This window comes from Rutidosis leptorrhynchoides, chromosome 4, assembly GCF_046630445.1.
Source record: "Rutidosis leptorrhynchoides isolate AG116_Rl617_1_P2 chromosome 4, CSIRO_AGI_Rlap_v1, whole genome shotgun sequence".
NCBI classification, from domain to species: Eukaryota; Viridiplantae; Streptophyta; class Magnoliopsida; order Asterales; family Asteraceae; genus Rutidosis; species Rutidosis leptorrhynchoides.
In genome coordinates, this window is record NC_092336.1 from 14,134,713 (window position 1) to 14,150,048 (window position 15,336).

At 33.4% G+C, this 15,336-nt stretch overlaps 1 protein-coding gene across 2 annotated transcripts; it reads left to right on the top strand.

Annotated features, from left to right (window-relative positions):
* The first annotated feature begins 7,735 nt into the window (after positions 1-7,735).
* On the top strand, positions 7,736-13,133 carry LOC139839759 (putative RNA polymerase II subunit B1 CTD phosphatase RPAP2 homolog). Of its 2 annotated transcripts, XR_011757066.1 has the most exons (8): positions 7,736-7,829; positions 8,703-9,337; positions 10,224-10,796; positions 11,464-11,648; positions 11,729-11,992; positions 12,081-12,239; positions 12,386-12,684; positions 13,052-13,133. XR_011757066.1 is itself a non-coding variant. In XM_071829909.1 (7 exons), exons 2-7 carry the CDS (start codon positions 8,758-8,760, stop codon positions 12,488-12,490), a joined length of 1,866 nt encoding a protein of 621 aa, XP_071686010.1. In that variant the 5' UTR covers positions 7,736-7,829; positions 8,703-8,757; the 3' UTR covers positions 12,491-12,791. The 2 variants fall into 2 exon arrangements, 1 of the variants encoding a protein (XP_071686010.1); XM_071829909.1 differs by lacking the exon at positions 13,052-13,133 and having other exon boundaries at positions 12,386-12,791.
* Positions 13,134-15,336: the final 2,203 nt, after the last annotated feature.

Genomic DNA, 15,336 nt, shown 5'->3' on the forward strand with positions numbered 1-15,336 from the left:
AAGGAAGTCGTCTCCAGACATGGAATACCAATCTCTATTATCTCTGATAGGGATGGCAGATTTATTTCAAGATTCTGGCAGACATTACAGCAAGCATTAGGAACTCGTCTAGACATGAGTACTGCCTATCATCCACAAACTGATGGGCAGAGCGAAAGGACGATACAAACGCTTGAAGACATGCTACGAGCATGTGTTATTGATTTCGGAAACAGTTGGGATCGACATCTACCGTTAGCAGAATTTTCCTACAACAACAGCTACCATTCAAGCATTGAGATGGCGCCGTTTGAAGCACTTTATGGTAGAAAGTGCAGGTCTCCGATTTGTTGGAGTGAGGTGGGGGATAGACAGATTACGGGTCCGGAGATTATACAAGAAACTACCGAGAAGATCATCCAAATTCAACAACGGTTGAAAACTGCCCAAAGTCGACAAAAGAGCTACGCTGACATTAAAAGAAAAGATATAGAATTTGAAATTGGAGAGATGGTCATGCTTAAAGTTGCACCTTGGAAAGGCGTTGTTCGATTTGGTAAACGAGGGAAATTAAATCCAAGGTATATTGGACCATTCAAGATTATTGATCGTGTCGGACCAGTAGCTTACCGACTTGAGTTACCTCAACAACTCGCGGCTGTACATAACACTTTCCACGTCTCGAATTTAAAGAAATGTTTTGCTAAAGAAGATCTCACTATTCCGTTAGATGAAATCCAAATCAACGAAAAACTTCAATTCATCGAAGAACCCGTCGAAATAATGGATCGTGAGGTTAAAAGACTTAAGCAAAACAAGATACCAATTGTTAAGGTTCGATGGAATGCTCGTAGAGGACCCGAGTTCACCTGGGAGTGTGAAGATCAGATGAAGAAGAAATACCCGCATCTATTTCCAGAAGATTCATCAACACCTTCAACAGCTTAAAATTTCGGGACGAAATTTATTTAACGGGTAGGTACTGTAGTGACCCGAACTTTTCCATGTTTATATATATTAATTGAGATTGATATTTACATGATTAAATGTTTCCAACATGTTAAGCAATCAAACTTGTTAAGACTTGATTAATTGAAATATGTTTCATATAGACAATTGACCACCCAAGTTGACCGGTGATTCACGAACGTTAAAACTTGTAAAAACTATATGATGACATATATATGGATATATATATATAGTTAACATGATACTATGATAAGTAAACATATCATTAAGTATATTAACAATGAACTACATATGTAAAAACAAGACTACTAACTTAATGATTTTTAAACGAGACATATATGTAACGATTATCGTTGTAAAGACATTTAATGTATATATATCATATTAAGAGATATTCATACATGATAATATCATGATAATATAATAATTTAAAATCTCATTTGATATTATAAACATTGGGTTAACAACATTTAACAAGACCGTTAACCTAAAAGTTTCAAAACAACACTTACATGTAACGACTAACGATGACTTAACGACCCAGTTAAAATGTATATACATGTAGTGTTTTAATATGTATTTATACACTTTTGAAAGACTTCAATACATTTATCAAAATACTTCTACTTAACAAAAATGCTTACAATTACATCCTCGTTCAGTTTCATCAACAATTCTACTCGTATGCACCCGTATTCGTACTCGTACAATACACAGCTTTTAGATGTATGTACTATTGGTATATACACTCCAATGATCAGCTCTTAGCAGCCCATGTGAGTCACCTAACACATGTGGGAACCATCATTTGGCAACTAGCATGAAATATCTCATAAAATTACAAAAATATGAGTAATCATTCATGACTTATTTACATGAAAACAAAATTACATATCCTTTATATCTAATCCATACACCAACGACCAAAAACACCTACAAACACTTTCATTCTTCAATTTTCTTCATCTAATTGATCTCTCTCAAGTTCTATCTTCAAGTTCTAAGTGTTCTTCATAAATTCCAAAAGTTCTAGTTTCATAAAATCAAGAATACTTTCAAGTTTGCTAGCTCACTTCCAATCTTGTAAGGTGATCATCCAACCTCAAGAAATCTTTGTTTCTTACAGTAGGTTATCATTCTAATACAAGGTAATAATCATATTCAAACTTTGGTTCAATTTCTATAACTATAACAATCTTATTTTAAGTGATGATCTTACTTGAACTTGTTTTCGTGTCATGATTCTGCTTCAAGAACTTCGAGCCATCCAAGGATCCATTGAAGCTAGATCCATTTTTCTCTTTTCCAGTAGGTTTATCCAAGGAACTTAAGGTAGTAATGATGTTCATAACATCATTCGATTCATACATATAAAGCTATCTTATTCGAAGGTTTAAACTTGTAATCACTAGAACATAGTTTAGTTAATTCTAAACTTGTTCGCAAACAAAAGTTAATCCTTCTAACTTGACTTTTAAAATCAACTAAACACATGTTCTATATCTATATGATATGCTAACTTAATGATTTAAAACCTGGAAACACGAAAAACACCGTAAAACCGGATTTACGCCGTCGTAGTAACACCGCGGGCTGTTTTGGGTTAGTTAATTAAAAACTATGATAAACTTTGATTTAAAAGTTGTTATTCTGAGAAAATGATTTTTATTATGAACATGAAACTATATCCAAAAATTATGGTTAAACTCAAAGTGGAAGTATGTTTTCTAAAATGGTCATCTAGACGTCGTTCTTTCGACTGAAATGACTACCTTTACAAAAATGACTTGTAACTTATTTTTCCGACTAGAAACCTATACTTTTTTTGTTTAGATTCATAAAATAGAGTTCAATATGAAACCATAGCAATTTGATTCACTCAAAACGGATTTAAAATGAAGAAGTTATGGGTAAAACAAGATTGGATAATTTTTCTCATTTTAGCTACGTGAAAATTGGTAACAAATCTATTCCAACCATAACTTAATCAACTTGTATTATATATTATGTAATCTTGAGATACCATAGACACGTATACAATGTTTCGACCTATCATGTCGACACATCTATATATATTTCGGAACAACCATAGACACTCTATATGTGAATGTTGGAGTTAGCTATACAGGGTTGAGGTTGATTCCAAAATATATATAGTTTGAGTTGTGATCAATACTGAGATACGTATACACTGGGTCGTGGATTGATTCAAGATAATATTTATCAATTTATTTCTGTACATCTAACTGTGGACAACTAGTTGTAGGTTACTAACGAGGACAGCTGACTTAATAAACTTAAAACATCAAAATATATTAAAAGTGTTGTAAATATATTTTGAACATACTTTGATATATATATATGTATATATTGTTATAGGTTCGTGAATCAACCAGTGGCCAAGTCTTACTTCCCGATGAAGTAAAAATCTGTGAAAGTGAGTTATAGTCCCACTTTTAAAATCTAATATTTTTGGGATGAGAATACATGCAGGTTTTATAAATGATTTACAAAATAGACACAAGTACGTGAAACTACATTCTATGGTTGAATTATCGAAATCGAATATGCCCCTTTTTATTAAGTCTGGTAATCTAAGAATTAGGGAACAGACACCCTAATTGACGCGAATCCTAAAGATAGATCTATTGGGCCTAACAAACCCCATCCAAAGTACCGGATGCTTTAGTACTTCGAAATTTATATCATATCCGAAGGGTGTCCCGGAATGATGGGGATATTCTTATATATGCATCTTGTTATTGTCGGTTACCAGGTGTTCACCATATGAATGATTTTTATCTCTATGTATGGGATGTGTATTGAAATATGAAATCTTGTGGTCTATTGTTACGATTTGATATATATAGGTTAAACCTATAACTCACCAACATTTTTGTTGACGTTTTAAGCATGTTTATTCTCAGGTGATTATTAAGAGCTTCCGCTGTCGCATACTTAAATAAGGACAAGATTTGGAGTCCATGCTTGTATGATATTGTGTAAAAACTGCATTCAAGAAACTTATTTTGTTGTAACATATTTGTATTGTAAACCATTATGTAATGGTCGTGTGTAAACAGGATATTTTAGATTATCATTATTTGATAATCTACGTAAAGCTTTTTAAACCTTTATTGATGAAATAAAGGTTATGGTTTGTTTAAAAATGAATGCAGTCTTTGAAAAACGTCTCATATAGAGGTCAAAACCTCGCAACGAAATCAATTAATATGGAACGTTTTTAATCAATAAGAACGGGACATTTCAGAATGTTGGAAAAACCTCCATAGACCTTTCCAAAATCGCATTGATGTTGACAGTAGCATCAAAGGTTGGAAACTTGTTGCAGGCCCGACCGTAAGGTGGTACAACCTGAACAAATTGTTCAGGGCCCAAGTTTTCAGGGGGCTCAATAAAAATATTACAAGGGTTCATCAATACAAAAGGTCCCAAATCAGGGCCGGTCCTAATGTTTTTGATGCCCAGTGCGACTAATAAAAAATATGCCCTTATTATACGTTGTTAACTATTGAATCAATCAGTATTTTTTATTTATTTATTTATTAGAAAGTCACTAATTTGTTTAAGACAACACACTAATAAGTACTCCGTAGTAATCTTATCTCAATGTACCATCTATTTCATTATATCATCACAAGACAAATGTTACGTAGTTTAAGAAATATAATTATAACATTATACATTTTGTTAACTTTACAGTTGTACGTTTTATTATTTATTTAACTTTTTATATTACATGCATACAATATTAAATGTCTGTAGAAATTTATTTTCAATATTAAATGTATACAGAAATTTTATTTTTTATTATAATCTATTTATATAATTCATGAAAATATACAACTAATTTGAATTTAAAATCATATATAATATAATAGAGTATTAGGTCAATCATATTTGGCAACTTATTTACAACTTCAAAAATTATAAGCTCTAAATAACCATATTAAAAGCATTCACCATGTTAAGTGTTAACTTTTTTTCAAAACAAATACGTAGTAAAATGAAGTTCGAGACTTCCAAATTTTTTTATATTTGTATGAGCCATTAATTCCAATGTGTTAGATACAGAGTACAAAGTACTACTACTTTATTTACTTTATTTACTTTTGACCAATTATCTCAACAATGATTTATCGTATGCTGCTAAACTCACCGAGCAACACACTTCACCTTTAATTAAAAACGACTCTTGTATTGATTCTGCTTGTCGCCAGGACTGTAACGAGATAAAAAATTGGTGTAACCTTTCCAATGTCTGTAAAGAAACCTTTTTGCAACCCAAAATAGCTAGCAAAAATTGTGGTCAAAAGAAAGGAAGTAAATGGATAGATGAAGTTCCTAATTTATCCGACTTCTTTGATACTACTAGTGAGATTAATCACATGGTTGGACAAGGAACTTCTTGTAAACAAAAAGTTGTCGGAGGCACTCAATTCGGTACAAAGAAAATTTCTTATAAAGAAGAACTATATAACTTTGGGGTTCTAATGGAGAACATGTCAGATGAATACACGCCTAACAAAACCTCAAAACAATGAGACTCGCCTTGTATCATATCAAGAGGTCATATGCCCAAGTAGAAGCTGGTGCAAGTTCAACCGGTCTTCTTTCTCTTTTTCTTCTCCAAAATCGCCTTTCCTGTTATGAGTAACCTGGCAAACGACGAAACACCTATCAAAAATCCTAAAATGTTACCCTTTTCAATTCCTTGAGCACTTCTTCCTTTATGAGTTCGAGCATCGTTTCACGGGTCAAGCGAATCCAACCCATTTCGAGCAATTTATTTCAAGCTACTTTCCGTTTTTCTCCAATCAATCCGCCCCAATCCACAGCCCTCATTCAATTTGTTTGCTTCAATTTTCTCGCATTGGTCTGGCATCAATCCGTTTTCAACGATTATTGTAGCTGTTTTATCAAGCTTTTCTTACGTTTATGTTGTTCTTTTCAATTTGGGGATGATAATTCTTCAATGTCAAAGCCTACTGAACGACTCATTAATCTGTTGTTAGTTGGGCTCCTGAGCTTAGTTTTTTGGGCTTTCGATAAGAAGCCTTTTGTTTCATGTGGGCTTCCCAGTGGGCTTCATTTCTCAAGGAATTTTCATTCAACTGTCCAGTGGTCTTGGTTTACGAGCGGGCTCCTAAACATTGTTGGGTGTAGTTTTTTTAATTATGAGTTTCGTTTGCTGTTTTATTCTTTCAATTGTTTAGGCTCAAAAGCCTCTGTAATCTCTGCCAATCTTCATTGTTCTGATGAAGTTTACTTAATAATATTTCTCTTTTCGCCGTAAAAAAAAAAAAAGTTAGATTATTGTTACATTAATTAAATTCAAATTGTAAAATAATAAGGGCTTAAAAGTATATTTGTGAAATTCTCAAGGACTAATAATATAGTTTTCAATAAATGAAACGATTAAGAAGAGAGAGAAAATAAGTCTCTTCTCCACAAACAACCTGCAACTTTTTTACTATTATAGAAAACCCCAAATTCTTAATTTTTCTTCATAACAAAGTATGAAACTGAAATTCGACCAGAAAAAATCTGATGCCCCCGTTAATGTGATGCCCAGTGCCGCCGCACCTCCTGCCCTATGCTAGGGCCGACCCTGGCCCAAATAATGTTCAGAGCATACATCTTGTTTACCGTTTGCAAAATCACCCTAATTTTTCACAGCGATTTCTTTACATCATCACTACAATCTTCAATCCACACTCCTCTTCACCATTCTTCATCTTCCTCAAAGGTATTTATTCCATTTTTTACTTTCTGCATCCCAATTGTATTTCTATCTATACGTACATATTTATATCTGTATTTATCACACTTCCAGTTACAAACTTGTTACTTCAATTTATTTGGTTAATGACGAATTAAAATACAAAGTATATTATAAGGCCCAAATCAATGTACGGCCCATAATTATTGAAACCTCAAAGCCCAAATACACACCGACGACCTTCATTTAGGGTTTATCACCAAAAAGCTCATTTTTTTTTTAACCTTTCTTGCATGAGAGCCCAATTTTTTTTTGTTGTTGCCAATTTGCACTCGCAAGGAGCAAGGTGTCTTGCTCCCTTGCGCCTTGCGTCCTTGCGACCTTGGTTCCACCTGGGAGCAAAAGCAATGACGCAAAGTGCCTCTTGCTCTCTTGCTCCCAGGTGGAAGCAAGGACGCAAGGTGCCTCTTGCTCCCTTGCTCCCAGGTGGAAGCAAGGGAGCAAGATGCACCTTGCGTCCTTGCTCTCAGGTGGAAGCAAGGGAGCAAGAGGCACCTTGCTCCCAGGTGGAAGTAAAGGAGCAAGAGGCACCTTGCATCCTTGCTCCTAGGTGGAAGCAAGGGAGCAAAAGGCACCTTGCTCCTTGCTCCCAGGTGAAACCAAGGTCGCAAGGACGCAAGGCGTAAGGGAGCAAGACACCTTGCTCCTTGCGAGGTCAAATTGACAAGTTTTTTTTTTTGGGGTCTCATGCAGTCAAAAAAATGGGCTTTTTGGTGATAATCCCCTTCATTTATAAGTTATAAGCGATCACCGCAGACGGCCATTAACTATCGACGATCAATTTTCTTACACAAGTTCTTTAATCTCGTAAGTAGTAACCCTAATATTTAGGTTTTATAATTGTTAAACACGCTAATTGTTTAATAGTATTTATCGGGAGCTACTCCGTACATCACTTAATTTTCTCCGTACACCACCAAAGTTAAATTTTTGACCATATTACCCTTTCTAATTCATGCCTTTTATTTGCCTAAATCAAAATCACCGCCTCTGCAATTTCATAATCCTCTTCCATCTAAAATTTTTTCTTTTTCCAAAAATCATTCCTTCTTCAATCAGTTAAATAGTGAAGCCACAGGTATCGTATGAAATCTATTTGAAATTGAAATCATAAATATTTGAAACCCTAAACTGATTTTAATAGATATTATTACCTGTAATCATAATTCTTTTACATTATCCTATGAGTTGTAATGGGTAATAATTACTTGTAGCCATTGACGGTGATGATTTTTGACTCATTCATAGTGATTTTATTATTATTCTTAATTAAACCTAAAAATTGATTAAACAGCAAACATCTAATCTAATTTTTATTACGATAGGACATAATTATATTTTAACATCTAGATGTTTAATGGTGATTGATCAGTATATTCTTAACAGCGTGCATCTATTTTTCGATATTTGTTCTTTTATTATTGACATATACTTCACCAATTTACTTGTTGTGTATTCTCGCTGTTCTTATACATACTTCTATTTGTTTATCATATTCGTGTTGCACATGAATCGCTGCAGATTTGGTTTTGTTTAAGAAGTTGGGAACTGTTAATTTAAGCATGAGAAAGGGCAAAACTGTCCAATAATTTAGTTTGGTGTTGTATGGAGAAAATTAAGTGGTGTACAAATCAGACAAACTATAATTGTTTTCCCCCAAATTACCTGAAACCCTAAACTCCCCAAATTTGATTTTAGCGGTGAAGCTGTTAATAAAAGGCATTGTTTGCCTCCTTTGCTCTCTTTTAATCTAGGATTTGGTTCTTTAGTTATTTGAACTTTTGATTTTTATTGTTTAATGTTTAATTTTATGAGTAAAAGATGTTTTGAGTTGCTAAATGTAAACTTTGAATTCTGTAGATTCTACTGCTGGAATGGTTTCTTTTTCCTTTTTAAAATCTCTATCATTGTTTATAGTTTTTTTTAACAGTTTTACTGTTTTTTGCTGCAGATAGATTGTCTCGCTGTTGTTTTGGGTTGATTTTGTCACCTGCTGTTCTTCAAGGATGTCAAATAAATCATCATCATCATCTGTGGTAGCTGTGAAAGATGCTGTACACAAGATTCAACTACGTCTATTAGATGGTATTAAATCCGAAACCCTATTATTCGCAGCGGCTTCTTTGATCTCCAAGTCAGATTACAACGATGTTGTCACCGAACGAACAATTGCTCAAATGTGTGGCTACCCACTTTGCACCAACCCATTACCATCCTCATCCCCTTCAGAGCCTCCTAAAAAGGGCAGATACCGTATCTCTTTAAAGGAGCACAAGGTTTACGATCTTTTAGAAACACGAATGTATTGTTGTACCAAATGTGTTGTTGACAGTAGGGCGTATGCTGAAAGTTTGGAAGATGAACGATCTCTGGATCTTAATAAAGGTAAGATCGATAAGGTGGTGAGGTTATTTGAGGGGGAGAATGGTGAAATGGGTTCTGTGGAGAATGGTGATTTTGGATTGGGGCAGTTGTCGATTAAAGAGAATGAAACTGCTAGTGTTGCGAATGTGTCTATGGGGGAATGGATGGGCCCGTCAAATGCAATTGAAGGATACGTCCCACAGCATGATCGCAAAAAGCCTGGTATGAGATGAATATGAATTGATATCTTTTTTCTTGATCGTTAACGTAAAGGTTAGTTAATAATATGCCGTATATGTTTTGTGCATGCTAGCAGCCTTTCATCAACTCAACCCTTCTAATAGTATAAATGCTTGCTCTATTTTATTTAGAGATGGTTTCATATTTGGATGTATAGATGTTAAAGGTGTTATAGATGAAAGCATGGTCTTGGATGGTATTATTATTATTATTATTATTATTATTATTATTATTATTATTATTATTATTATTATTATTATTATTATTATTATTTATTTTATTTTTTCTGCAGAACTCAGATGAAGATTTGAATTTGTATCCTAACTAGAAAAGCATACTGATTGTAGTATTTGAATATGTGAATTCCAACTAGGATATTGAACATTTTTTTTTTTTTTTTCACAAGTAGGAAACAGTTTTGTTCAGCACTAACGTATCATCTATCATATTGGTTGTAGTGATTTGCAGATGTTTTTATCTAATGATAGAATATACAAATAGATTAGAGATTGTTCAGTTGGAATAAAGAACACAACAAGACATGCTGATAGTTAAATAATCTTGGATTTGGGCAATAATTTGAGTCACTTTTTATGAAGCAATTTTGAAAAATGCAATTGGATCCGTTCTGTAAAGCGCAATAAGTGTAAGAGTACTAAACTATACATTTGAAAGGGGTGAATGATGTAAAACATTACATTGTACCATCCTACTTTCTTTTTTTCAACACAATATAGATTTGTATTTATTTTTACTCAAAAGTTATTGCTTTCATGAACATCTTCTAATGATGCACCTGCTAGGTTTCAGTTGGTCTTTTACTCTTTTTTAAATTTCGTTCCGCTTAACGAGTTTGTATGTGTTTCAGGATGTAAATTAAAAGATTCGAAACTCAAAATGGAAGAAATGAGTTTTTTTGGTGAGATGGATTTCACGAGTACCATAATCATGCATAACGATGGGTATAGCATATCTAAAACACCTCCCGTTCAAACAAAAAAGGAAACTAACTGTAACAAGAGTAACGATAGGTTGACCAAGTCCAGTGGTTCTTCAAGTAATGCGAAAAACGTGCCTAAATCAACTAAAACAGATAAATCGAGTAATGCGGAGAGCGCAGTTGCGACAAATCATAATCATGTTTGTGATGAAGAAATGGAGCCTATGCACAAATCGTCTCTGAAATCTTCAACGTCAACAAGGACAAATCGTTCCGTTTCTTGGGCCGATTCAAAAACGGACGGTGATGAGAATCGAAGACTGTGCGAGTACAGCTGCACAAAAGACGAAAAGGAGAAAACCAAGTGTTTAAGCAATATGGATGAGAGTATCGATGATGCTGATCGTGCATTCCGACTTGCGTCGGCAGAGGCATGTGCCGAAGCACTGTGCAAAGCTGCAGAATCTGTTGCCTCGGGGGAATCGGAAGTTACTGATGCTGGTAAGTTGCGTGTTTTGTTAGATTATGTAACTGTCTAGTGTTTCTTTTTTTCATTTATATTGTTATGTTAATTTCTTAGTCAGTGTATTGAGGTGGAATATATGGGCGGGTTAGGCTGGTTAGGTTAGGGTCAAAAATGAGTTCCTTCTGAAACTTAGTAAGATGGGTTGGGTTAAGTTTATTCATAAGGGGTTTAAGTTTGTAATAAATAAAGGCAATATAACAGGTTATAAGCTTTATATGACCTTCTGGTCAGTTATGTCTAATACAGGGCCGTCTCAACAATTTAAAGGTCCTAGACGAAAATAAAAATGGGCCCACATATACGTATAAATTTTTTTACTACGCATAAAAAAATAATACTTCAATTTATCTATTTATTTACTTACATTGTATTTAACTATTAAAAACAAGGTAATTTAACTTTAATTGACAATTTTTTATTTGATTTAATTAAATATATTGTTAAATATATTTACATATTCAAAAGTTTGGACCCTTCTTAATTTTTGGGCCCGGTTGCCTATCTTGCCTATGCTCAAAGACACCTATGGTCTTATATTACCATTTTCATTTTGAACTAACTTTATGAACTCTGCCAGTGTTGTGGATTAAAAACAACCAAAATTACAGTTTTTTTTTTTTTTTTTTTTGCTTTTATAAAAAGTTTCGGAAGCTGGACTTGTGATATTGCCACCTCCACTTGATAACAATGAAGCCGTATCTGAAGGTGCAGTTGATGCACAACCTACTCCATTGAAATGGCCAAAGAAAACCGGAATCACCGAGTCCCATTTTTTCGATTCTGAGGATTCATGGTTCGATAGTCCACCTGAGGAGTTTGTTTTAGACGTAAGTATTGTTCTTTTAGCATCCTCGATACTTTCTTTTCCTCGTATATTTGATAAAAATTATTATACCACAACTTTCAGCTATCGCCGTTTGCAACAATGTTCATGTCAATGTTTGGATGGGTGTCTTCATCAACGTTGGCGTATGTATACGGACGCGATGATCGTTTTCACGAAGATTATGCATCGGTTAACGGGAGGGAGTATCTACGACGAATCGTATTGTCAGATGGTCGGTCTTCTGAAATCAAACAAACTCTAGGCGGTTGTCTTTCTCGAGCTTTGCCAGGACTTGTTCGTGATCTTCGACTTCCGACACCAATTTCTATTATTGAAAATGGGATGGTACATTACGTCTTGTTTAAACTTGGTTACAACTTACCATTTTATATCAGTGTTATATAAAGTATGATGATGTTTAAATCCTCGACAGCGTTGTCTATTGGAGACGATGTCGTTCGTTGATCCACTTCCAGGTCTGAGAATAAAACAGTGGCAGGTGATTGTTCTTTTGTTTATCGAGGCTCTTTCTGTGTGTCGGATCCCTGCAGTGGCCCCACATTTGATAAATAGAAGAAGCTTCTTTGAAAAGGTGAGGCGTAACCTCAATTTGGTATCCTTTTTTTTTATCAAGCAATGGATTAAATCAATATCTGATCATTTGGTTGTGTTGCAATTTTTTTTTATTTTTTTTTTATTTTTTTATTTTTTTTGGTTGTTGTTTATGATCTCAACCAGGTGTTTGATGATGGTGGAATTAGCAGAGAAGAGTATGAGGTGTTGAAGGATTTAATACTTCCATTAGGACGAGCCCCTCAAATCTCGACCCAGAGTGGAGCTTAGCGGCTCTTAAGTTTTGGAATCAAGCCGTCTTTTGTAAGAAAATATCCTTGGAAAACAGACAACCAAATGTCTTTGTTTTTGAGCTACAATTTAGAAAATATGGATTTGTGAACAATATCGTTACTAATCTCGAAAACCTTTATTTATGTTGTGTGACGACCCTGGCCTCATCTTTTTCTGCTCTACTTTAACAGGTAACGTCTCGATTTTTGTTTTTTTTTGGGAATCAATTTTCTTCTAGTTTCGAAATATGCTTTTCTTTGGTTTAGTTTTAGCTGCAAGTTTGAAACTTGTATGGTGACTGTTTATGGTATTTTTTTAATTTTTTATCATATTTTCCTTTTTTAAGTTTTCTAGTTTTGAAGAAAATTTATGAACTTGAATATGCGATTGGGGTTTTTTTTATTTATTTATTTATTTATTTTTTTTTTTTTTTTTTAGGTCTATACAAACTTGTGTACAATTTTAAGGCTCTAGAGACGTTAATCTGTGTTTAGGCTTTTTTTAGGTTCATGATAAATTTAGTTTGATCGTAACTTGTATTTCTTGTATTCTTCACAGTACAAAAGCTCGTTGAAGTAGACAGACAAATATATTTATGTTTGTTTATGATCTTGTAAAGAATTCATGTTCTAGTTGCTCATGAATTGGTTACTAAATACCCATGTGCGAAATGCAATCATTCATTATATGCATATGTATTACAACTCTCGCCCGCACGTAAATACACAGCATTTGTTGGTTCCCCAAGCAATGCATCTAGTACTTTAGTAAGATCACATGGTGCACAAAATGCCGGTGGACCGTAGATCAAACCATGATTGGCAGGCCCCAAAGCAACAAACGTTTGGATGGTGATCAAGGGAACTTGGGTGTTTGATGACATTAGCGATCGTGTTCATTGAAGGTGATGTTCCATTATCGAGCTTGCTCTTTTTACCCAACATTAACAAAGAAGATCGAAATTTTGCCTATGGATCGTAAGGGGGGATATTTGCAAGTTGCATATTAGATGTGATTGATGGCAAATATCCATCACTTTCAATTGTTTTGTCCTTTTACTTGAGATTTTTTGTTTTGCAGAGCACAATCCTTACTCTGGCAAAAATTATCCTTACACAACTACATATTATAGTATAGTATAGTATATTATTCTATATTAAATGTTTTACTCCGTATAATATAACACTGTAAAACACAATATACGATATAAAAATTAAAGGTGTAATGACAACACAATCTTTATGCCTACTATAAACCATGACTAATCACTTTACGGGCGTATTATTGTTGATACGATCTATCAATGATTTGCATGGAAAGCGACTAATATATTTTTTTATGGATTTTCCTCTTAATCATTAAACATTGATGCATAAAGCGAAAAAGGACCATACGTCCATACTTTATCTTATTATTTGTATATTTAATATTTATGTGTGTGTGTATCACCAATAGATTGACTAGCTTGAGTTTTAATATTATATATCGACACAATTGTACAAATGTCATATCGTTTAGGATCAAAATCATTTCGTGCTTGCGAGACCCACCATGCTCGTCAACTAGATAAAACTTTAAAGATATTAAAACATATTCCCAAGTTCTAAATATACTGTCGACTTATTATATGAACATAGTTTGAGAAAAATGCAATTTATATGTTGTGACAGTAACAAAACATACATAATTTAATAGGTAAACTAGGAAATATGTCTCGAGATTTATACAAGTGTAATAAATTTTAATTGTCTCGAGATGCAAATAAAAAAAAAAACTTACAAATATATTTGTAATACATAGTAATTTGTAAAGACCAAATGCATACGAAAATATAAAAAGTTGGTGATTTATGGACAATTAAAATTAATTATACTCTAGTAATAAAATCAGATAACAACTTAAAATTGATAGGAGTGTACCACTAACTTTTCTTGGAATAAAAATTACCACTCAATATAAAATAGGATAAAAGAATAAACGTAAAACAAACGATAAAAACTAGAGACATAAAAAAATTGTCTAACCAATAGGTTGAAACACAATAAGATAGGAACTTAAAAAGATGGCAACATAAACAACATAAGAAAATCTATGTAACAAGATATAACAGATGTACTTTCATTCCAATAGTTCACTTTTATTTTTCAAAGTTCTTTGTATTAAATTTTGGACTATATTGTCCAAATCATCCTTGTGTTTATCACTTTTTGCTGTTTTCATCTCTCCTTTTAAAAAACTGCAATAGACATCCTTAAATGTATAAAAGTTTCCCATTTTCATCCCCGCCCTAACAAACATGAACTCTCAGGTTAGATAAAATTATGTGGTGATCCCTGTAGTTTACATAAAATTTCAAGCAAACCCTCTACTTTTTTCAGATTTCTCCTTCATCTTTTTCAAGTCCTGAATCTTTATCTTTTTCCATTGAAACTTTAATTAAAGCTTAACTAACTCCTCCACTAATCCCACTGACATAAAATAAATAAAAATGTTAAATGATCTATTCCGTATTTAAATTAGGTTAAAATTTATTTAATTAATTAATTGGTTTCTAATACCTAAATATCAGTATATCAGTACTTACGGTACCCAGGGAGTGCATGTATATCATACTTGAATTCATATATCATTTGATACTGTTATAAGGTATAACATATAATATTGCTTTGAGCTACAAGGATTTAGTTGCTACAACAAACTTCATACCACCAATAATACTCCGTACAACAATTGTCTACTTCTTCGTAACTTTATGATACAAATACATCTCTTAATTGGGGCATAAAAACACTGAATATGAAAACGATCTTTTGGTTGTTGGGTGTTCAGAATTATTGGGTCCT

Coding starts and splice junctions, on each gene's coding strand:
- LOC139839759 (XM_071829909.1), top strand. CDS start 8,758: ATGTCAAATAAATCATCATCATCATCTGTGGTAGCTGTGAAAGATGCT. Junction 10,797..11,463: donor ATCGGAAGTTACTGATGCTG/GTAAGTTGCGTG, acceptor TTTTATAAAAAG/TTTCGGAAGCTGGACTTGTG. Junction 11,993..12,080: donor CTATTATTGAAAATGGGATG/GTACATTACGTC, acceptor AATCCTCGACAG/CGTTGTCTATTGGAGACGAT.